The 23,942-nt window shown below is 44.9% G+C and overlaps 2 protein-coding genes across 2 annotated transcripts in view; both read right to left on the bottom strand.

Moving 5' to 3' along the window:
• STRIP2 (striatin interacting protein 2) overlaps window positions 1-13,112 on the bottom strand; it is a 42,086-nt gene extending 28,974 nt beyond the window's left edge. The window contains exons 1-7 of the mRNA XM_065883775.1: window positions 12,978-13,112; window positions 7,180-7,249; window positions 4,059-4,133; window positions 2,916-3,050; window positions 1,444-1,564; window positions 600-668; window positions 303-409 (exon numbers count right to left, since the gene is read on the bottom strand). Coding sequence (XP_065739847.1) covers window positions 303-409; window positions 600-668; window positions 1,444-1,564; window positions 2,916-3,050; window positions 4,059-4,133; window positions 7,180-7,249; window positions 12,978-13,112 — 712 coding nt within the window. The remainder of the gene's footprint in view (window positions 1-302; window positions 410-599; window positions 669-1,443; window positions 1,565-2,915; window positions 3,051-4,058; window positions 4,134-7,179; window positions 7,250-12,977) is intronic.
• Window positions 13,113-20,468: 7,356 nt separating this feature from the next.
• The window catches only part of AHCYL2 (adenosylhomocysteinase like 2), a 165,361-nt gene continuing 161,887 nt past the window's right edge, over window positions 20,469-23,942 (bottom strand). Inside the window, exons 14-17 of the mRNA XM_065883394.1 lie at window positions 22,608-22,676; window positions 22,407-22,485; window positions 21,022-21,142; window positions 20,469-20,622 (exon numbers count right to left, since the gene is read on the bottom strand). Coding sequence (XP_065739466.1) covers window positions 20,616-20,622; window positions 21,022-21,142; window positions 22,407-22,485; window positions 22,608-22,676 — 276 coding nt within the window. The 3' untranslated portion in view covers window positions 20,469-20,615. The remainder of the gene's footprint in view (window positions 20,623-21,021; window positions 21,143-22,406; window positions 22,486-22,607; window positions 22,677-23,942) is intronic.

Raw genomic sequence — 23,942 nt, 5'->3', positions numbered from 1 at the left:
AGGTAAGTCAACTCATTTTCTTCATGTGGGATTTGTGATCGAATGGGAGAGGGATAACTATTCCCATTTATAACCAAGGAAACCAAAACCAAGATATAGAGAAGACATATGACTGGGCCTAGCTCATAGACATAGGGGCAATCAAGCCAGACCCTCAAGCCCACCACAAAGTATCTCTGTCCTAAAAGAAGGGATGTTAGTTCTAAAAAAAAAAAAAAGAAGACGAAGAAGAACTGTCTGTCTCTCCTAGGCAGATGCTATGCCTCCCCTCTGCCACAGGCACCTCGAGTGCCACTTCTTACTCAGTTCAGTGCGGAAGGTCTCCCGGGCTGTCCTCCACCCGTAGGAGTCTGTCTCTCGCTCCAGGCGGATATTTTCCACCATTAGGTACATGACACTCAGCAGCACCCTGAGGTTATAGAAGGGTCACAAGAGGTTCCCAAGGCAGTTTCCAACCTATAGATCTCAGGGATGGTCTCTGTGGTGGCCCAACCCAGTGGAATTAGCAACTTCTAGTGGCCTGGGTGCGTCTGAAATTTGGGCAAAGGTAACCCATTGCTAACGATCCCCTGTTCCAATCCCATGGCAGGCCCACTCACCGGAGCTCTGTGCTATCAGCAATGGAGATGGCTGGTTTCCGAAGAGCACTGCTACAGGCCTGGCTGTTGCTGCCACAGGGATGAGGGAGAAAACAGGAACCCGTAAGGCCTCTTTACTCCGTGTTGCACACTTATCATATGCACAAACATGAGTACCTGCCATTCCCTGGCTATGTAGCTAAAGAAATTGGTCTAAGGTAGAGAAGCCCATAGAATTCTCCTGCCACCTAGACAAACCCTTATCTGTGGTGAAGACAGGCAAGGGCAGGGTCTATGATATTTGCTCCTCTTAAAATCCCTGCTGTTTCTAGTACTGTGCTGGACACAAAACAGATGCTAAGCAACACCTGGTGAATAATAAACAGAATTTGCCCCACTAAAACTCCTGGGTGATAGGCATGAGACAATATGAGGGGTCACTATAGTGGTAGCAGCAGATAAGGCCACCTCTAGAGCTGTAACCATGAGGAAAAGAACTGGGCACAGCAACAGGAATTGGTCCCATCCATCTTGGGTCACGTTCTCAGGTAGAACAGCTTCCTTCATGGAGTCCACAGTTAGGCTGAGCTAAGAAGGTATTTGGATACAAAAGCAATACAGGATCGGCCCCTGAGGCCCAGGATTGAAGCTGTAAGTGGGGCAGAGCCTGCTGATGAGCCCAACCTTAGGGAGCAGGACAGGCTATCAGAGACCATGGCTGGATGGAGGGGGACTGTCAGTGAGCTTTGGAGGAGGTGTGAATAGACCCAGCTTTCACAGAGGGCTCTACAGTGAGGGAACCAGTATAGGAGATGAGGCACCCTTCAAGGAAGGGGGTCGCTAGCCCTCCCCTAAAGCTTCTCACTCGATTTCCATGTGGAGTAGCTCCAGGAAGGCCGAGAAGGTCCCCATCTGATAGAGCAGGAAGCAGTTGTACCTGGACCAGTGGAGTACATCGACTTCTGAATCACATTCCCCAAAAGTGCCTAAAGGACCAGACAGTGCCGCAGGGGTTGAGGAGGAGGGGGTTATCCCAGTTCTTTCCACCCTGCCCCATGATCTGAAGACTATCTCCCAACACTCTGTCCAACAATTAGGTTTACAAAGGACAAGTGCCCCCCAGAACTTCCTGGAATGAGGCAGGGGAGAGGAGAAGCAGTCTCCAGGGTTAGGTCCAATGTGCTCATCACTGGTTTGTCTTAAGTTTGAGTTCCCTGAGAAGCAGATCCAGAGATAAGGATTCAAGTGCAAGTAGTTTATTTGGGAGTTGACCCCAGGAACCATCGGTAAAGAAGTGGGGAAGTGAGATAGGGAAGAGAAGGCAGCCAAGAGCTCAATCCCAAGTGGGGAGAAGCTCTGGAAAACATAAAACAAACAACTCAGAATCATCCCACCCAAGAGGGGTGAGGTGGTCAAGCTGCTCATCCACTAACCCCTGGCAGTCACTGAGGAATGCTGCTGGACTAGGGGAGAACATTAATTCCCTAGCACTTCCTGGCTGCCCCATGTGGGCTGCACAGAAAGCCCTCAGGCAAAAAGATGAAGGTACTGGCAGCTGGAACTTGGCCAGAGTGCCAGACCCAAGAGATAGGCTTGGGCACTGCCTTGTTTACTGCAGTCGTCCCTTCACCAGATGTCCACTCTCTTTCCTCTCCATTTATGATTTTTCTTTTACAGTTTTTTTAGCTTCCAACTAGTTGGTTCTGCCAACAGTCCTCTTATTTCTGACCTCAGGGCTTTCTTTTACTACTCCAGCTAGGCTCATTTTTCTTTCCAACACCTGGCTAATAGGTCTCTTCTGGGAAGCTTTCCTCAGTTAATCTCATTGAGTTCTGATTCTCCAAATTACTCACAGCATCCACTCCTCCTGCTATGTTGGCTTGGACCTTCTAAATGCCAATGAGAAACAATGCAGCGGGTCCACGTGTAAATTGGTGGCACCCTCCCTGCCTCCTCTCAGTGTCAGAACCAGGCCACAGCTGGTAAAAGAAACCTCCATGCTCAGCTGGTGGTACACTGTCAGCTCTGGCCACAGTGACCCTCTTGCTAGTCTCCACATAGGATTACAGCCCAGGCTAAGGAAAAAAAGAACCCTATAAGAAATCCTGGCATGTCTGGAAAGAGAAAGGCCGATTCCAAGGGATCCAGAACAGTACCTACCATCATCTCCTCATCTTTCGCATAAGCACAAGGTTACTTCTAGCACATGACAAGATCTGTCCTCAAGAGGCAGGAACCTTGCTTTCCCAGCGTGGCTTGCCTCATCCTAGTCCTGCTAACACCATCTCTCTCTCTCTAGTGTCCACCCCTCTCAAGTTGGCAAAGCTGGCCACTCACCTTGGGCCAGGTAGAGAACAGCTCGGGCCACCTTCAGTCGCCGTTCCCTACTGACCACCTCCAGCCGGTCCAGGAGTCCCATCACATAGGCCTTCTGGGCATCTTCCTCCAACTCCAGCCACTCCTTACCCTGCACTGGGAACAGAAGGCCATACAGATCTGGTGTCAGCTGTTGCCTCCCCTTCCTGGAAAGGCTCCTGATGATAGCATATGTACTTCTGATCTCAGCCCCCCAATAAATTCTTCTCTTCGAAAGCTTTCCTTGTTTAGCTGAGAAAGAATAAGGGATGGGAAAAGTAAAAAGCCCAAATGTTCTGGCCCACTCCAGAGCCTCATCTTCCTCCACATCCCCTCCATTTCCGCTTCCCCCTCCCCAGCCTATACAGTTCTATCTCTCTGCCTTTCCTCAAGGAGTTCCCTCTATCTCCCTATGTATCCAATTGCTATTCATCCTTACAGGTTCAATACAAAATCACCTCTTTCCCACTAATGCTCCAGCCAGAAGCTCTGTCCCCCATGATACGTTTTACTTCTCTAATGACACTTCCCATTTTCCTCTTGGCCTCAGCTAGTTTTGTGACATACACATCTCCCCTCTGCTATCTGACTATAATTTCTTTAAAGATACTGTAAATTCACCTTCACCCCTGCCTCCTGCATCTCTGGCACAAAATGGGTACTCACCACACATTTGCTGAGTTGAACACTGAATTGCCACTGACCAAGTAAGGAAATGGAGGTCTGAGTGGATCACAGGGTGGGCACATGAAATTATTACCAGATGCTATGAGGAGTGAGGCAGAATTGGAGACAGGGATTGAAAACTAAGGTCGAAGACTAGGCTGGGCACAGGGTTACCAGGCAGCAGGGAACCAGTCCAGCCCCACCTCCCCATTCCTCTGTTCTCTGGGCCCTTGACATCAGGGAAAGGGACCCAGTTCAGGCTTCTCTTGCTTCCACTCCGTGACCTCTCCACTTGAGATATAGGAAACTCTGTGTCCCATATGCAAAAAGGAATAGAGAAGTTATATGGCTATGGAGAGGATGAAGAAGGATCATACTTTATTTTAGGCTTTTTCTAGATCAGCCTTGAATATCATGGAGAGAAAAAGCAGATCTCTATGAATAAGGGTCTGGGATCACCTTGGGTCTTGAAGTCTTCTTCAAAGCACCTCCTGTTAGTGGTGAATTCCGGGTGTTCAGTGTAGCTATACAATTCTGTGGCAGGAAAGATAGGATAGAGTCACAAACATTCAGCAGATCCTTACAGAAGGGGCCTGGGGTGGAGAAGGTGGCATGAAAGAGCTAAAGCTTCCAACACATTCCTGTGTCCAATTCAATCCAGAGTCAGCTTCCTCCTTTTCAGAGCAGTTAAAAATAGCCACTTGTGTCCCTGGGTGATTAAACCATCAAACCTGTCCTCCTCCTGCCAGCTGGCTGCTACAGCAGAGAAGGCAGGCTCCGACATTTGGTGAGGGCCAGGAGGACGGCTGGAACAGAGAGGGCTGAATGTCATCACTGCTGGTTCTTAGGGCTGCAACCCCTTCTGCTTGTCAACCCAGACTGGGACTAATCCTGTCTCTAGGGAAAAAGGGGGCAACACAACTCCTGAAGTTTAGAGGCAAGATCCTTGTGCTATTCAAGGAGCCAGTTCATTCTCTCCCTGCTGAGTTTCCTCGAAGGGTACAGAAGTTTATGTTCCTGCCCACGGCCACCCGGGCAGAGGCAGAATCAAACCATACAGAAGCAGCTTTGATTGCCAAAGGGCGGCCTGTGCCCAGGAAAATCTAACTTTGCTGACAGCAGCCTCTCAATACAAAATGCAGACAGCTTATGAGAAATAAAAATGTCCCTTCCTACACACACACACACACACACACACACACACACACACACACACACAGCAGAACATTACACAAGTACGCTCACCTTACAGAGAACGAAGAAGTGAAGTCATTAAGCCAATAGGTGCTTCCTCAAAACTCTGTTCCCTAACTAAGACCCTTGCTGGAAATTTAACAAGGTCACAGATAATACACAAAGCAAGAGAAATTCACTTATATTCCAGTCAGCTGTCTAATGGTCAAGAAATACCTTGTCTGGGAGCCAGGGCTTTTGAGTCCTGAGTTCCAGAATCCTGGAGTGACCAGAAACAAATCCCAGCTCTGTTTGTTAAATTCTTCATTCATTAGTGAGTAGTGTAGATATATATATTTTAAGAGTAGAGCACAAACCCAGTTAAAACAGGGAGCAAGGCTCTTAGGTACTGAACTTTGCTTTTGTCTTATTTTTAAAGTTTAGATCATGAACTTTCATATACTACAGGTAAATACAGAGTACATAAAAGACACTGCGTTTATCTTCTACTCAGATTAAACAAATGTTAACACTTGTCATATTTGCTTCAGACAGCTAAAGTCCCCTCTTCCTTCCCAGTCTTATTTTCCTCTCTAGAGATGATCACTATGATGAAACTGGTATGTATGCTTCACATGCCTAGTTTTATACTTTTAGTACATATCTATGTGCCTGTAAACAACACGTGATATTGTTCTGTTTTTCAAGTTTTTATCCAAGCAGTATCATACTGTATAAATTATTTTTTCTTAGAAGCATTTTTTATTATGTCTTTCAATAGCTTACATGAAAAGCAGTGTGATGAACACATCCATTCACTTAACTGACACGGTTCTCAATCAAGTGTGCCACTAGACTTCCTAGAAACATCTTTTAGACTTGTGTGTTTAAGCAGTTTTTTTGATGCCTGTATAAATTATTTTGTCACCGTTTCTTCTCCCCTTTAATATATTTTTAATATTTATTGACACTGAAGCATATTGATATAGATCAATTATTTTAATGACTATACAGTAGCCTAATATACTGATATACTGCAGTTTCTCCATTCCCCTACTAAGTTGTTTTCAATTTTTCACAGTGGCGACAATAAACATTTTTGTAAGTGTTTTCTTGGGCCCAAGAATTTCTTTAAAGTGTACATCTAGAATCGTTGGGTCATAATACGTGTGAATTCGACTTTGCTAGATATAACCAAACTGCTTTCCAATTCTATACTCTGTTCCCTCATGCCAAGCCATGTATAAAAAGTACTCATTTCTCTGTACCCTCACCAACCCCAGGCTTTTAAATTTTGCATCTGATGATTGTTGAATAATATCTCACCATTTTAATTTGTTTTTCCCCATTTCCTAACATAATTGAATATCTTTTCATATATTTACTGACCACATGGTTTTCTGTTCTGTGAATTCCTATTCATATTCTTTGACCATTTATCTATAGTCTCTATTGGGATGTTCATTTCTTTCTCTCTCTATGTGTGTGTGTACGTGTGTATTCATATTTTGGATTCTAACCCTTGGTTAGTTATTAAACTTAGCTCTCTATTTCTGTCACTCATCACAAAATTTATTCCCTATGTTTATTCACAAGAACTTCTTTAAAAGCATTTGTCTCTTTTCTCTGAAAAAGCCTGTCTTAAAGTGTCACTTTCATGTGACAGAATATTTAACTTTCACATAATTTCCACCCAAAGCTCATTTATTAATAATTGGCATTTGTAGCACATGTAACATGGAGGCCCTTAATGCAAGGAGACCACATTTAGCCAAGCTAAAAATCCAGAGAGAAGCAGTCCAGCACTGAAAGAAGAATGGGATCACTCAACCCCAGCTCAGAAACATCCAAGCAGAGCTCCACTGTGATGGATATAGATGACATGTTCAGCTTTGCTCAGCTGGCCAGTTGTCTACACAGTTTTTCTTCAGACATTGCTGAGACTTTAATAAGGGGCAAGTATTAGGGGAAGGGGGTGAGATGGACGTAGAATAGAAAAGGAGAGAGAGATGGAATGGGAAAGCAATGGAGTGGGTGGCAGAAAGGGGCACCCAAAAGATATGGGTGACTATGGGAAGAGAAAGAAAGGAGAAATGGGGAGAAGGTGGAGAGAAAACAGATTTGAGAGTGCACCAAAAGAGAATTAAAGAAGGGTGAGCAGAAAACAGGGATAGAATGAAAGAATGGAGAATGTCATACATAGCCAGGGAAGCATTCACAGAAAGAAATGTGAAAGCAAACAAAGAGATACTGACCACTGGAAGGTATAGAGAAGTGGGAATGTGGAGAACAGCCTGTGCTCTATAGCCACTTGCTGAGAACAGACAAGCTGCCAGGGGAGAGCACAGGCATCTTCCCTCTCCTCCTGGCCAACCTTCCACTCTTTACAGACCCATCTATCTCATACCTGACAACTCTGCTGCGTGCCCATCTGTGTCTCCATACTCAAATTCCAGGGTAGGGCAGTCCACAGAGCCCTGTAATGGAGAAATCTTTGTGGTAACTTGGGGAAAAGGCTGACAAAAGGAGATCACACCCTCATTTCATTTTCCACCTCTCTTGGAGGCCAAAGTTAGAGGAAGAAGGCAACTAGGAGAGTTCCATCTGGGCCTTTCATCCAAGAAGTACCCTCCTCCAAGCCAAAATTAGAGGCTCAGTGTGGGGCTGGGCTGAAGATTCCTATATAGAATCAGAAACTCTGGGCAAAGGACCAGGATCATGAACAGATATGAAAGCTACAATCTGTGCCCATATCTGATCTACATAAACACAGACCTGAAGAACATCTAGCTAATCTCTAGAAAAACAAGACGGATGAAAACAAAAGAAGTAAACTGGATTCTGACTTCAGCTCTGTCATTAACCCATTGTATGATTTTGTATGATTTCATTCTGTGGATCATAGTTCCTCATATATAAAAAGGTGTCCTTAGTTCCAATATTCCACAATTTTAGGACTGTCAAATAAGGTAGCATTTCCACTTCAAATTGTACTAAAGGCTAGATTTCCTATGATGTTGTATGTAAAAATTTATAATACCCTTTTTTTTTTTTTTAAATTATTTATTTATTTTTGGCTGCATTGGGTGTTTGTTGCTGTGTGTGGGCTTTTTCTAGTTGCGGCGAGCGGGGCTACTCTTCATTGCAGTGCGCGGGCTTCTCATTGCGGTGGCTTCTCTTGTTGCGGAGCACGGGCTCTAGGTGCGCAGGCTTCAGTAGTTGTGGCGCTCTTGGGCTTAGTTACTCTGCCGCATGTGGGATCTTCCCGGACCAGGGCTCAAACCCGTGTCCCCTGCATTGGCAGGCAGACTCTTACCCACTGTGCTACCAGGGAAGGCCCTATAATACCCTTTTAAAAGTATTTTTAATATAATCCTACACCCGAACCTCTTTAAGCATTTTGGGATAGATTTTTCCTACCAATATATTAATAAATATGAATTAAAAAAATTTTGAATGCCAGGTCTTGTCACATACTATGTGATCTTGAACAAGTTACTTAACCTCTTTGTGCCTCAGTGTAGTATAAAAAATGTATTTGGTCTTTGCCCCATCACCCACCTTCCTGGCACAGAGCTCTTAAAACCTTTGGAATTTCCTGAGTAGTAGGAGTGCCTGTTATTCATAAGGAGCTCCTGTCAACCATACTTGAGGTTATGCTAATGAGGTGACTTAGAGTGAGAATTTCAAAAAAGGAGCTCCAGGGAGGGGAGGAGGCTGAAGACTGAGTTTAATCAAGTGGCCAGTGGTTTGACCAACCATGACTAGGTAACGAAACTCCATATAAAAACTCTGGGGCTTCCCTGGTGGTGCAGTGGTTGAGAGTTTGCCTGCCGATGCAGGGGATACGGGTTTGTGCCCTGGTCCGGGAAGATCCCACATGCCGCGGAGCGGCTGGGCCCGTGAGCCATGGCCTCTGAGTCTGCATGTCCACAGCCTGTGCTCTGCAACAGGAGAGGCTACAGCAGTGAGAGGCCCGCGTACCGCAAAAAAACACAAACAAAAAACTCCGAAACAATGTGATTTGGGCACACCAATGTGCTAGGAGGGTAATGCCACAGAGAGGGCATGGAAATTCTGCACCATTCCACCTCCATACCTTGTCCTATGCCTCTCTTCATTTTGTTCCTGAGTTGTATTCTTTATAATAAAATTGTAGTCATAAATATAGCACTTTTCTTAGTTCTGCAAGTTGTTCTTGCAATCTATCGAACCTGAGGGGGACAGTCATGGTAACCCCTGAATCTGTAGTTGGCCAGGCAGAAGTGCAGGTAGTCTGGGGATTCCACTGTGGCTGACATCTGAAGTGCGGGCAGTCTTGTAGGACTGAGCCCTTAACTTGTGGGGTCTGTGCTAACTACGGGTAGTGTCAGAACTGAATTGGTATCAGGGAATTGTTGGAAAATGACGTACTCAGTTTTCTCATCTGTAAAATGAGGATAATTCATAGGGTCATTGTAAGGACTAAATGAGATAATAGAGGAAAAGCACTTAGCACACAATCCAGCACCTGGTAGCACTATGTGGACGGTTACTCCAAGAATTTTACTTACTCTACTTATGATTTTAATATATTATAAAGGCATTTTTCTCATACCATTATTATTTTTTTAAAGATAAAGGTTTACTTTTTAAAAAATGAATATTTATTTATTTAGGCTGCGCTGGGTCTTAGCTGTGGCATGCAGGATCTTCGTTGCCACATGCAGGATCTTTGTTGCAGTTTCCTGGATCATTAGTTGCGACATGCAGAATCTTTAGTTGTGGCATGCATGTGGGATCTAGTTCCCTGACCAGGGACCCCTGCATTGGGAGTATGGAGTCTTAGCCACTGGACCACCAGGGAAGTCCCTGTCTCATATTATTATAACTGTCACTTTAAACAGCTAAGAGAAGAGTTCCCTGATGGCCTAGTGGTTAGGATTCTGGGCTTTCACTGCCACGGCCTGGGTTCAGTCCCTGGTGGGGGAACTACAAACTGCACAGCACAACCAAAAAAAAAAAAAAAAATTTTATTAAAAATAAATAAACAGCTAAGTGGACAGATGTCTATTGGCTTACTTAACCAATTCTCTATTGTTGCACATTTGTTTTTAATTTTTCTTTACTATATACATGAAGCTGTAATACTCTAATAAATTTTTTTCATATTTAGGATCTTCTCTGACAGATTTTTATAACGGGAATGAATGCATCAAACCTTATGACAATTTGTATGGCTCTTTGTACATGACAAGTTGTTTTCCAAAACCACTTTATGAATTTACACTGCCAAAAAGGTGATTCATGTTTAAATCCACTATAGCAAAGATTTCTAAACTTCTGGATTACAGGGACCAGTAAGAAAAAAAAAAGGTGGATGGTGGAGAATGACATAAGGTTGTTGATGTTTTATTTTCTAAGCAGAAACTTTAAAAATCTCTTAAATATATATATAATTTTAAAAAATCGTTTAATGCCCCCAAAATGCAAAAGACAAAAATATCAGAATAAGAGCCATTAAAAGCAGTGAAGCTTTTTTTGACTGTAAGTCAAAGTATAAGTAAACTTTACGTCGTGTCCCAACACACACAAAACTGGAACAGAAGTTTAACAAAATAATATTTACCACTACCATATGTGATAAACCAGTACTTCCAATTAGTCTATTTCTTTAAAAAAAATGTTGGTCTCAACTCACAGGTTACTCCCTACAGTTTGAAAAACATTGTTTTAAATTACATACATCCTTTAAATTTAGCGTATTGAACTACATTTTATGAAAAACTCACTTCAATGCCTTGAATTTTCCTCATTTTGCTACAAACCAGTTAAACTTTGTCAAGGACTTTGGGAACGACCTGAAGCAAGAAATCTGGCTGTAAGAGGTCTGAGGTGAATCTTTTGGTTAGGTTAAGAATCTTTTTATTAAGCAAACAATCATTCTCTAGCTTCCTTTTAAGGTTAGGATATCCATACACTAAGCCAGTGGGAGAGGGTAGGTCAATGGTACCCCTATAAACACAGTGATGTACGAGGCTCTGTTGACTTGTGCCAACAGTAATTCTCTTCCAGAAATTCCTGAAGCCCTAGAGAGGAAAGAAAATCATCCTGCCCAGGACTGTTTTCCACAGGAATGCAAAAGGAGGGAGGGAAGGAAAAGCAGATAGTCATCTATCTGAGAGTCAGCAAAGAGTCCGGCACCCGGGTGTTGTGATAGGGGACGTATTGACAGGTAAGAGCAGCTCTCCTGATGCAGTGGAAGGTGAAGGAAAGCTAATGTTTCCGGCCAACCTTTGGGCAGGCAATAAGCTCAGATGGTGAGGATCACTGCAGTTGTTCATTTCCACATGAAAAGTGCAGCTGCAGACAATCAGGCGGTAAACTGTGGTGCAGGTGGAAAGCTCTGAGTCTCTGGATACTGAACTCACTGGCAAGAGTAAAACTATCAGAGCCTTTTCCTGAAGGAAGACTTGATAGGTAGGGAAAAGGCCTCCTGGTTCAAGAGGAGTTTTAATTCACCCATAGAACATATCATTCCGAAATTATTTTATTCACTCCCACACTGTCTCTGCACCCCGACTGTGGAGAGACCGCTGTATTCCTAGCACCTAAAACAGTGCTGGGCATATAGAAAGAACTCAACAACTGTTGAATTAATAAAAGACTCATCCCCCTGCCCCACCCCCCAAAAACCATCTGAACAAGAACGATGTCTCTATGGGGGAAGGAGAAACAGGGTGCCCTAAAAGGCCAGATTCGTACTGAGGCAGGGAGGGAGATGATATGGTGCATAAAACCCTGATCCAGTATGGCAGGAGGGCTGAGCTCTGCCTCTGAAAGGTGGTGTGATTTTGGGCCAGTCTTTTCACCTCCTCCACTTCTCTCTTTTATAAAATGGGATGGATTCCTGCTTGTCTGTATCAAAATGGAAAGCATACATGAAATCCCTTTGAAACTGAAATACAGTTCAAATGGTAAACCGTGGACTGGGATGCCTAAGATCTGGCTTCTACTACCAGTTCTGTCCCTTGATGATGATGATAATATAGTACTAAGAGCTACTGTGCGCTAACCAACTACATGCACCGTGCCTGCACTGAATTAAACATTTCATATTCAATTATCTCATTTTGACTTTATCACAACCTTCTGAGGCAGGTAGTATTAACCTCATTTTACAGAGGAAGAAACTGGAGCTCAGAGGCTGGCAATCTGCCAAAAGTCACACCAAGAGTAAATGGTAGGGCTGGGATTCAAAACCTCAAAACCTGCTCTGACTGAACCCAAAGCCTGGTACCCCTGGCCACTGTGCCAGATGTATGACCTTCGGCAAGCTACTTTTGTCTCCCACTTCCGTCAAAGCAAGGGCTAAAACCCGGTGACCTCTACAGACCCTTCCACACTTGACATTTTGTGGTCTGATTCCCCGCTCAGATCCGGTTCTGCTCTTGGCTAGCTGATGGAAGCTGGCTGGATGAGGGGGTTGGAGTGAATGTTAATTCACTCCTTTCATCCTCCTAGTTAGGGTTTCTTTTAAGAAGAGGGAACATTCATACTCCCCTCTGTGGGTCTGTATCGTGGGGAGGGGGGGGTCCATCCACTCGCTCTGGTACTGCCCCGCCTGACTCCTGTGTCATTAACCCTTACGGGGAGGGGGCCTGATGTCCGTGGAAAGTGCTCCCTCAAGGGCTCGCCAGCACACGGGGGGAAGGGGAAGGGCCCAAGTCACGCGGCTGCTCTGCTCGGCTCGGGGTGCCTCGGGGTGGGAGGGCGGCTGCCCCCACGCCGACCTTTTCACTGCGGCCGGGCTCCGGCCTCCGGCCTCCCACCCCTCAGGCCACTCACTTCACCTCTCCGCGCCTGTTCCTCCTCCGTAAATCGGCCTTAAGAATTACCACTCCGGAGGGCTACAGCGATTAAGTGAGATAAATATGTGAAAGTATCCCGGACGCTGGATATCACGCTCTATCTTCGCGCCCCCCGAGGGAGGCCAGAGGGCTAGAAAGCCCCAGACCCGCGGCAGGAGACGGGCGGAGAGGGTCAGGGGCTGCAGAGCCCGGAGTTCAGGCTGCGGCGTGCCCAGCAGGCGCCCGCTCCGAGAGGCGGCACGGGGCGCGCAGGGGTCTCCCGGCGGCGGAGGGGCACGCGACCGAAACACCTCAGCCAACGCTTCTCGCCCCGGGCGTCTCCCGGCCCCAACTGAAAGCTCTCCGGGCTCCTCACCTCCGACTCCCGTCGCTGGCTTCTGAACGTTTCCCGGCCTTTAGGCGCCGCCGGCTTCCCTTTGCCGCCGCCGTTGCCGTTGCCATAGCCATTGGCAGGCGGGTTCCCGGACCCGGGCGCCGCGGGGTCCTCCATGCGGCTCTCCTCAGCAGCTCCCCTCTGCCGCTCTGCGCTCTCTGCCAGGGGCTACCCCACAGCCGCCGCGCGCCGGAGCCAGGCCCCGCCCCCTCCACAGCTATTGGTTGAGACCTTTATCCGCAGCCCCACCCTGCATCGCGATTGGCTGTTCAACCTCTCTGAGCGGGACTTGGAGGGGGCTCATTCAAGGGATTTTTTTTCCCACTCCCGCGGCGTCCCTGGTAGCCTGACACTCCGCGGTCGGCTCTTAGCTCCACCTCCCACGTCCTGGGCCTTGAGCTCTAGGTGGTCAGCTCTGCTTCTCACTAGGTGTCCCTCAGCCCTCACCCCATCCCAAATAGCGATCGTTTTGGGGAGCTCTAGTCTCTGCCTGCTGCTCCACTGCAGTCTTCGTTTCCCCAGTATCACAGACCTCTGCCCCCAAGTCCTGGCTCCTGAATACTTTCCAAATCCCGCTTCAGTCGAAGGGGAGGGATGGCACCGCCGGGTGGCCAGGGACACCGCAGGAAACGAGCGACTCTCCCTCTCTGGAAGCTGAGATTTCAGAGGCGAACTCATTCCACTCGGAGTGAGGGCTTGACTGGGAGACTGGGGGTTGAGGGGTGGAGTGGGGCGTTTTTACTTCACTGAAATTGCTGGTGCCTTTCCGGGCTGTTCCTGGCCATCTGCCTTTCTCTGCTGAAGGGGTGCATCTTCCTCATGGTGTGAGCTAGGGAGTAAAAGTTGATTGGAGTACAAATCCCCAGCGCCACCTGTTCCCCAGTCCTTTCCTTCATTCTAAGATCCTTCCTAAGGGCTCAGTGTTACCTGGGGCAAATGAGGCTGTGTGGTTTGCCCACTTTGGAACTTAACGTAAAAAGCGTCTTACAGTAAATATGTGTGCAGTCTGGGATGGTAATAGAAGCCCCAAACAAGTTGGGGGGGGTTGTTGAACTGCCACTTTGTTCCAGGCATTGCACTAGACTCTTTCCAGATATATCTCTCCTACAGGTTGTTTTCACTAATCCAATATTACTGACAAGGAAACCGGGACTCTCAGAGACTAATTACTCCTTGCTTGCAGTTCCAAGGTATCATATTCTAATATCTTGTTTCAGTGTCTCTCGCTGGAGGAAACTCTGCTCTTCTCTTGGCTAACTTCTATTCTTCCTTAAAAATTCTATTTAGTCATCACCTCCTTCTCCAGAAAGCCTTTCTTTTGACCCTCATCAACCTACTCAGGCTGTGCTGGTGTCAGCCAAGTCTGCCTGGATCCACAATCCTTATATTTTCTACTACATCCTCAAAGTAAGGGGCCCAAAGGAATTATCCCCCCTTCTTGTATCATACCTCTCCCTCACACTTTCCTCTGCTAATTAATAGGTGACAGATCAAGGCAGAGTTGAGAGTGAGCACTCCTTGGAGATTTCTGAGTTCCTTTCTCTCCCTGGTCTCCAACATCTCCTTACTGTACCCACCCACAATTTTCCCTTTCCTCTCCCATTCCCACCACCCACCCACCTCAACCTGGATATAAGCTCTCTGAGAGTAGCTTTTGTTCATCTGTGTATTGCTCATTTCTGTGTGTTTAACACAGGGTTTCTTCTGTACTGTCGACTGAAAAATGTCTTGTCGTGGGGAGCTGTTTTGTGCACTGTAGAATGTTTAGCAGAATCCCTGGCCTCTCTTCACGAGATGCCAGCAGTACCCTCCCCCTAACCGTGACAACCAAAAATGTTTCCAGATATTGCAAAATATCCCTGGGTGGGGTTGCAGGGGGCAAAATCTTCTGTGGTTGAGACCTACTGGTTTAAACAGAATTGAATTGATATGAATTTCTAAGAAAGTCTCTGGCTCAAGGCCTAAACTATTTGATTTTGGAATTTTTTTCAGGGTATAATTTTGTTAAACTCTTAAAGATTCATACTCTGCTTTAAAATTCACAACCCACACCTAGCTCATCACTGCTTCAGTGTGGTAAACCTGCCACAGCACAACCCATTGGGGCTTCTTAATAAAATTATTTTCTACCTTCCCTCTTCCCAGTATATCTCCTCCTAAGCAGTCAGAGCTCTAGGACTGACAAGCCCAGAACTTCATATTCTTTTGTGAGCCTAGTCAATCATCAGGATCCCCAACAATGGTGACATACAGGGTGGCTACTTTTGAGGTTTTGTTCTTTTTCCAACCTATCCCTAGGGCCAAGGGAGCAGAGGATCCCCAACAATGGTGACATACAGCGTGGCTACTTTTGAGGTTTTGTTCTTTTTCCAACCTATCCCTAGGGCCAAGGGAGCAGAGTAATCTTCAGTTGGGAGTAGAATTGAGGACAACAGCTCTCAAGTCCCCTCTGGCCTTTATGTAAAGCCATTTGCTGAGCCTAGAGCTCCATCTGGCTTCACTTTGGGAGATGGGGTTTAAAAAAGCAGTGCTATGGAGATTGCAAAGAATCAACATGGGGAGAGACCTCAATCCAGTATCTTTTCCACACTGCAGTAGAATGGGAGCCAGTAAAGATCAGACATCTATCTAATCATTAGAGGCCCAGACTTTCAGAGCTTATCATAAGGAGGAAGATATCTGGAAACAACTACTGGAAGAAGTAACAAGAAACAACAGATTAACTGAAAACTTTGAAACTCTGGGCCATGTAATTGGCACACACTCAATTTCTTTTAGCTTATTTGTCAACAAAGAAGTGACAGCCATCAACACCACTGACCACAGAGGTACCCGTAAATATACCTTGGAGCTAATTAGGGACTGGTCCACATCTTGCAGAGATGGCTCCAGTGTGGAATTATTTTTAAACCTACACTACCACTTTCCCTTGTCCCCAAACTCAGGTATTCTGAAGCTGCTGGCAGAGGGCTAGAGGTATAAATAGGTATAGTTACAAGGACCAAACATACCCCTTTCCCCATATAAGCACTCCACTTTAATCCAGAGGTTGCTTGGATATGTGATTATATAGATAACACCTGGCATTGAAAAAGCTTTAAAATAAGATTGCAGGAAGTCTTAAAATACCTAGTTTTTGAGGGTATCGGGCAGCCAGGATAAAATAGTACAACAGAAAAAGGATAAGAATACCCTCTTTGCCCTATAAAGAGCACATGTGGGTGTAATGAGGCAATTCAGGCTGTAGGGCCCTAGGCTGAGACAAGGAATCGATATTTATGTAGTACCTAGTGTTTGCTGGGTCTGTAAGCAGTATTTTAAAAATTAAATCAGGTCATTAAATCTTTAGGAGATAAGCATTATCCATTTCACAGGCAAGAAAACTGAGGCTCTGAAGGGTTATATAATTTGGCCGAGTCACACAACTTGTAAATGGTAGAGCTGGTCAAGTCAGCCTGACTCCAAGCTCTTTCCACATCATGAGATTGAGAAACTGCACAGCAGTGGGCAGCCTGGGATTACCCTGTGAATCTGAAATTAAGACCGAGGCACTCAAGTTTCCATCCTACACAAAAGAGGAGTCAAACCTTGCTGTAGGGCTTCCCTGGTGGCTCAGTGGTTGGGAGTCCGCCTGCCGATGCAGGGGACATGGATTCGTGCCCCCGTCTGGGAGGATCCCACATGCCGCAGAGCGGCTGGGCCCGTGAGCCATGGCCGCTGAGCCTGTGCGTCCGGAGCCTGTGCTCTGCAATGGGAGAGGCCACAGCAGTGAGAGGCCCACGTACCGCAAAAAAACACAACAAAACAACCTTGCTGTAGTGGAGCAAATCCTGCCAGCTGGTTTACAGGCTCCATGCTAGCTGCTGCATTCTCCTTTGAGAATGGGCCACCTTTGAACCATTACCAATTGCCCAGGCTATTCCAGCCCTGTGGCCCTTAGTTTAGACAAACAGAAGTCAAAGTGGCATGAGATTCTGATAGGGAAGAAAACATCTTGCATACAGGATATAGAACTTGTTTAGGTTGTCAACTAAAGAAAGTAGCTATCTTTAGTAGCTATTTCTCAAAAATGGCTACTCTACTGGTAGTTGAGAAAGAACAGGCAGTTGGACTCATCCTCTGGTTATGATTTACTCGGGCAAAACCTGACTTAGAGACAATTCTCTGCTAGATTCATTTCTTTCTTCTCTTTGGTTGGATGTCATAGTCAGGTCCTGTAGTCAGGGTCTTTTGGTCCCAAACCACAGGAGGCTCCTTTTTGTGCTCTCCAGCTTATGGCAGCACACAGAGGGCTTGGGGGACCAAGATCCAAGCTTTAGTTTCTCTGCCTTAAGCCTATACTTCTCAACTCCCCCAGAGTAGTCGCTTTACGAAAGCAGGTTCTTTATACACATAATGGGGTGGGAAGTGGGGGAAGGGTGATATTTATGAGTGGAATGACCCACCATGGAACAAGGGACTCAAGGCTAAGGACACTTAAACATGCCTATTGGTAAGTGCTTCAGCTTTTCACATCCTTGCGCTACAGCAGGCTCTCTAGCCTGTTGCCCAGAAGCCTCTCTCATCTCTAAATTCCTAGTTCACTGAAGCAAGGAATACTCTCAGTACAAGAATCCATTTTAAGAATATTTTATTTTTCTTTTGAGATTACATATTCATTATTGCTGATCTAATACAATCACTTAGACATAAAGATTTCCAAGAGCCTCTCAGATATGGCAATCGTTAGAGGTTTTATTTCCTTTCAGTAAGATGACAATGAGAACTAGATGATTTTACATATATATGTATGTATATATAGTTTAGAACTTTTCCACATATAATTTGCTGGTGTTGCCTATTTTTTCCTGTAATTTTCCTTTATTAAAAAAGCTTAATGCAACAATGCATTTTGATTTCTTTTTTAAAACCATGACAAAGTTAATTTTGAGAAAACCACAGGAGCAGCAATTTCAGATCTGTTCAGAGAAAAGCCAAGCAGCAAAAAAGCTTTGCAGGAGTATGTGGCCATGGGGAGCCGTGCTCATATGGGAGGGGAGGATGAGGAGGTCGGAGGGCAGAGGAAAGGTAGACCAGATACTTTTTTTTTAATGAGAAAAAGAAAACAGTATTTCCATTAAGAAGGCAAAAAACCTTGAAAACTAGCACAAATTCACTGCAGAGAAAATGGTAAGATTCCCCACAGGCCAGGGTCACATATAAAGAGCTAATTAGTCTTCTTTCCCATGCTTCCAGATACCTAGGATGCATCTGAGGTGAGAGCTCGAGGGAAGAAGATGCATTTGTTCTGATTACACGGGCAGAAAGAATAACGACCAAATTCCAACACCAAGGTAGAACCCAAATACTCAGGAGGCCTGGACCTCCTTTTCCTTAATGGTTATGACACAGAGTCCCCAGAAAGAGACGAAGAGTGGTCACCTGAAACTCAGAGGCAAATACCTCACCATGGGTAGCAACATGGGCAACCTAACCTAGAAGCCCAGTGTGGCTCTTTTTCATTTGGAATGGGTCTCTTCACATTTTCAAGGCAGAGTATGTCCTGTCAGGATCAGCACATAGTAAGCTCCACAGGCAGCCAGGCTTCGCTGAGAAACAGCAGGTTATGACTTTGGCTTAAGAACATAATAAGCTAGAGTCCAGATATCTGCCTAATGGAATCTTCTCTGGATATAAGATGAGACACAAATTTCATCTTCTGAATCTTCTGTTAAAGGGATCCAATTAATTAAAACAAAAGCCAGAACAGGGTGGGCAAAAGGAAGAATTGAATGGCCTAGTGGGATTTTCAGCATTTATGATCTTCTCCATGAAAGAATATAGCCACGCATGTGGCATTTTTCCAGTACTTGCTAAGACATACGGCCTCTGAGGAACTAGATTCTATGGGCTGAGACTGTGTACTATTTAGTGAGGCAAACAACCATTTACCTAAGATCCACCTCCCTACCTCCAAAGGGAAGGTCACTTCCAGACTAGCTCTGTGGGTATATGTGAAGACCAGGAGAAGTTGGAGAAGGTAGAAATCGGAGAGCAGAATTAGGGTGGGAAGGTTATGGTGATTGTGGGTGGTCTGGTGTTTCCTTGGGTCACCTTGGTCTTGAGACTTTGAGGCAGACCAGGATAGGGGAAAAATGGAAAAACAAAACTGAGAGTGTTAAACAGGGTTAGCAGGGGGAAAAAGGACTCATTTCATTCAAGATTCCTAGGACCACTCCAGACTTTAACTCTTAGAACCAATCTGGTCCCAATGGAACCCTTAATACCAACAGGTCAGTCTCTAAAAGGAATCCAACTCTTAGGTGGGACGCAAAATTTCAGGCTGCTCACATTACAAATTTTTTGTAATGTTGGAGTTACTCAAGAAACTACCTCTGGAATACAGAAACCCAAGATGGCCAGAACGTAAAAAGATATCCCAGCAGAGGAGAAAGACCACAGACCAAATTGCAGAGACGTTAGATCTCAGTTTCATATTCAATGGCAATGGCCAAAGGGATGAATGTCTGACGACGTTCAAACTAGCTTTGATCATCTGGATTCAGTTTACGGTGTCATCTCTGTATAGCTTAGCCAGTTAAGCTGCAAAGCCCTTCCCAGGAGACAAATAAATATATTCTGCTTCTTTAGGGTGTTGAGTTGTGGGTCTGAAAGATCTGTCGCATTTCTGAAGCCCTGCTCTCCCAAATCCCTTGGAAAGTAAGCCTTTCCCTGCTCAGTTTCAGAAGGAGTTTTAGGCAATAGGAGGAAGTTTCAGGAAGCAGTGTTTCACAACAAGCCTCCTTTTCTGAGACAGTGCCAATCTGTAGGGAGCTTCCTGGGAAATTATCCAGTTAAATGACAAGGAAGTAAAATTATGGGCCCCAGTGGGGCTGGCCCTCACTTCCTGAGCAGAGGCTAGTTGGGTTAGAAAGAGGGCAAAACAAATGTCTGATAAACATCAGAGCTGTTGAGGAAATAATAGAGGCACATTCCTCTTGGAACCTGAAATTGTTAAAATGGACATAAATATTCAAGGAGAAGGAAGGAGTCCCGGGTAAGGAAGGAGACTCCCAGGAAACAGAGGCACAGCTGAGTTCTTTGTGTATCTTGCCAAAGCCACAACACTCCTTCCTTCCTTCCATTTTATAAAGAAGGCAATGATAGTGATGGTCAAGGCTGGGAACCCAGGCCATGTTAATTCAGTGGCTTCCAAAAGGCCTCACCTGGGGAAGGGCCAAAGCTGAGAAAGGCAGCTGCTAAAAATTTATTCCAGAAAACCTCAGAGAAGGAGGAGTCTGGAATCCATGGACTAACTCCTGAGCCTGGACAAGAGAACAATGCCCAGTGCTGAGGATTCCGAGTCAGTGGGGAATGACTCAAAAGATCCACTGGGAACCCCATTTCTTTCCTTCCTCAGCCTGTCCTCTGCGGCTCTCACAGCCCTCAGGACAGCAACCACACTCTGGGCCAAGGCGACATTTATTATTTAGGTTAATAAATAAATAACCTAACATATAGGGTGAGCACGGCAGGCAGCTGATTGGAGAAGCAGCTTGCTGGGTTCTTTCCTGTATAGGAGTGGAGAAAAGACTTGGAGTTCTATTCCTTAAAACTTCTTCTGGCTTGAATTACAGGAACTTAATACCTGCAGGAAAAAAGAAAGATGAGACTGTGATGTTATCAGCTTGTGGGGATACTGGGACATGAAGAGCCGGCCTAAAGGTATAACGGGGAGGCAGGGACTTTTCTGCAGTGTATGGTGAGGGTAGATAAATGTGGTGCTTTTTCACATCAATGAAGAAGGCCAGTTTTTCTCCATACAGGGTAAACATCAAATCAAGAAGATGAAGTGGCAAATTCAGGAAAGGGAACACTGTTTAATGTCTGGAGAAGGCCTCAAGGAATCATTTGGGGGTGGTAGTGAGTGGGAGTGGGTTTATTTTCCTGAGTTCATGTAAATATGGTGATGGATGAAAAGACCAATTCCAGTGCAGGAAGCTCATCACTACTCAGGCTTCCCTATTTTATGGGGAGTCCAAGGCACCTGTAGTAATTGGGCTTGAAGGGCCCATTCTTGTTGAGCCCCAGATACTTGGCCTGTTCATCTGTCAGCTCGGTCAGGTGGGCATCAAAGGTGGGCAGGTGTAGGCTGGCCACATACTCATCTGGAACAAAAGATCACAAAAGACCTGGTATAAGCATTCTTGCCTCTTGTCTGGCTGTTCTCTCCAGCCTTAAAAAGTTGGAAGACACCTTCTAATTCTCGGAGCTGAACGAAAAATGCTTAACTTTTGCTCACTGGACCTCAATTCTAAGGAATGGTTGCTTGAGCTTAAGCCCAGTGCTTTCCAAAGTCATAACATTTCTTCCTTACAAGCTGTTTCAGCCTTGAACCTTTCCTTCTCCCCAGAAAAGTGAGAAATGAAAGAAGCAATAGGCCTTAGAGTCTAAAAGGAAGGATGGGACAGTGGGTGGACTCAAAAACAGGAAGCTCCAACTTTAGTTCTGCCTTGTACTTTATACTTTAGGTCACTCAGAAAAACTAACACTTGGGGAGCTCCGAAAGGAGTGACTGAGAAGGACACTACACCCTTAGCTCTTATGGGTTTCTATGTACATTCTCTTACCTGAATACATATTGCTTATTCAGAATTTTGAGTCATTTCCTATGTATTTGTTGGGTCTCCCTAACTTCATTATACATTCAGTTATGGACTGTTCTACTTTTTTATATTCTTCCAAGGTGTCTATTAAAGGGATAATATGTCAACTTCTCACAGTTGCTGTGCATCTAATGCTGAAGCAAAACAAAACCAGAAGCTGATTTATTCCCTGATCTTTGGCTTGGGAGTTTATAAACATACGGTATCAGTTCAGGTGTTTGAAGCAGGTTCGTTAAAAATTTAAGACAGTTTAATGTTTCTCCTATACGAAATGGCCACATAACTAAACTCTTAACTGAAGCTATTCAGAGTCTTTCCTTTGGCCTGAAGCAACAGGGTCAGAGTTAGAAGGTGTAGTATGAAAGTCTTCTTGGTCTGAGAAAAGTTTGGTAGGAGCTACTTAGCAGCCTAGAACTGGAGTAAGTCAGATGTCACAAGGTAGGAGATGATTCCTCTTTCTTGTGGGGGGAAGAGTTTTTTTTTTTCCTTTGGGATTTTTTTCTTGTGTAATAGATACTTTGGGAAAATCCTTAAAATTCACAGGCAGGTAAACTAAATCACAGCAAAATGTCCTTACTTCATTAGGACAACCTATTTGGAAAACGTGATAAATCAACTGTGGATGAAATCTAAGAATCTTAGCTCCTACTTTACAAGATGAAGATATCTTTTTTCTATCCCTAAGAAATATAATGCCCCCAAACTTCCCTTAGCCTCTGACTCTGAACTACTTGGTAAGGACTGGGATAGAAGAACTCATGCTTACCCATTTTCTTGGGCAACAGGTAGACATCCTGCTTATAGCGACCCTCAGGAGCATTGTAGAGTTCTATCAAGGCAAGAGCCTAGAAAAGCAGAGAAATGGATGCTGACGTGCCATTCATAGCAATCTACCCCATATCAAGTGAAACCCTGATGGGCTAATGACTCTTTCCAGCCCACTGCTTCCCCACTCTGGAGGCCTTACCTGAGTAGTTGCAGTGATCGAGAGCACAAATGTAGGCACTGTGGAGCAGCTTAGGTTTAGCAGACGGCCCTAGAAAGCAAAGGTTAACACACAAATGGGTTGGTTAGATGAAGTCTCTGGCTTTGAGGAGTGAGGGAAGAACACGACAGCCATTTTCCAAACACTTCCCAACTAACATGCTGGACAAAATGCAGGTGTTCAGTCAGTGGTAATGAACTGATTAACATTTGAGTGAAATGTTAAGAAATTCTGGAAAATCTGATGAAGATAATAAGATAAAAGATCTCTGCGTTTATGTAAAAAGGAATAGAGATAGTCACATGATACTGAGGCTTATGCCAAGGGAGGGTATATTCCCCTTGAATTTTCTACTTTCTACAACAGAATATCTTCCTTCTGAGGCATCGATATTCCTTCGGAAAACTGTCCTAAACAATGATCTGGTCAAATCCAAGGGCAACCTCTCCAGGTCGTGATGGGAGACATTTTTTGACTTAGGAAGCTGTGATGGTTTCTGTGCTTTTTCCTCAACCTGGTTCCCCTGAATTCAAGGGCAGTCATGTATTTCCAGTGGGTGATTCAGAGAGTTAGAATGACTAGAACCTTCCCCCCAATGCCATTCTTTCCTACTTTATTTCCTAGGAAGCTTGACCACGTTTTCTGCTCAACCATTGTAGCCAAAAACAACTATGGTGCTAGCTTTTGCCACCAAAATTACTAGATGGGACCTGGAAATAAGTCACCAGACAGTGGGCTGACTTTAAAGCAATTAGTGAATATTTAACAACCTGCCAGTCCCCTCCCTGTACACACTCCTGTACATACTTTATAGACGCCCTAAAGTATTTGAGAAGGTGAGAAAAAGTGAAGAGAATAGGAAGAAGACTCAAAAATAAATTTAAAGGCCTCTAGATGAAGACAGTGTTTTCATTTTCAGTTTCTTTAATTAAAAAAAAAAAGACTGAAAATCAAAACTCAAGGAAAGTATTATTGTCCCCCTTGTAATCTTGGTATCTTTCCCTGAAGAAGAGAAAGTGTTAAGGTAAAAACAGGGGGCATTGTTACAGCTGTCAGAAATCTAGGATAGGAAAGAGAAGCTCTCAAGAAAGGAAAAGTGGCCAAACATTGACATGGGAGTCTAAGTGGCCTGAAAGTCAAGAGTAGGGCTGAGCTAGAAGAAGCCAGGAAAGGGAAATATCAATCACACAACCAATACATAGCTGGGTATCTACTACACGTCTGGCTCAGTTTAGGGGAATGGACACTCAGAAACAGGGAATCTATTAGCAAAGACATGACCTTCTCAGAGTTTGCCTAAGATTATCTTAGTTACAG

This window comes from Phocoena phocoena, chromosome 9 (assembly GCF_963924675.1).
Source record: "Phocoena phocoena chromosome 9, mPhoPho1.1, whole genome shotgun sequence".
NCBI classification, from domain to species: domain Eukaryota; kingdom Metazoa; phylum Chordata; class Mammalia; order Artiodactyla; family Phocoenidae; genus Phocoena; species Phocoena phocoena.
Note: the sequence above shows the minus strand (reverse complement) of the source record. Positions and strands in the feature narration are given on the sequence as shown.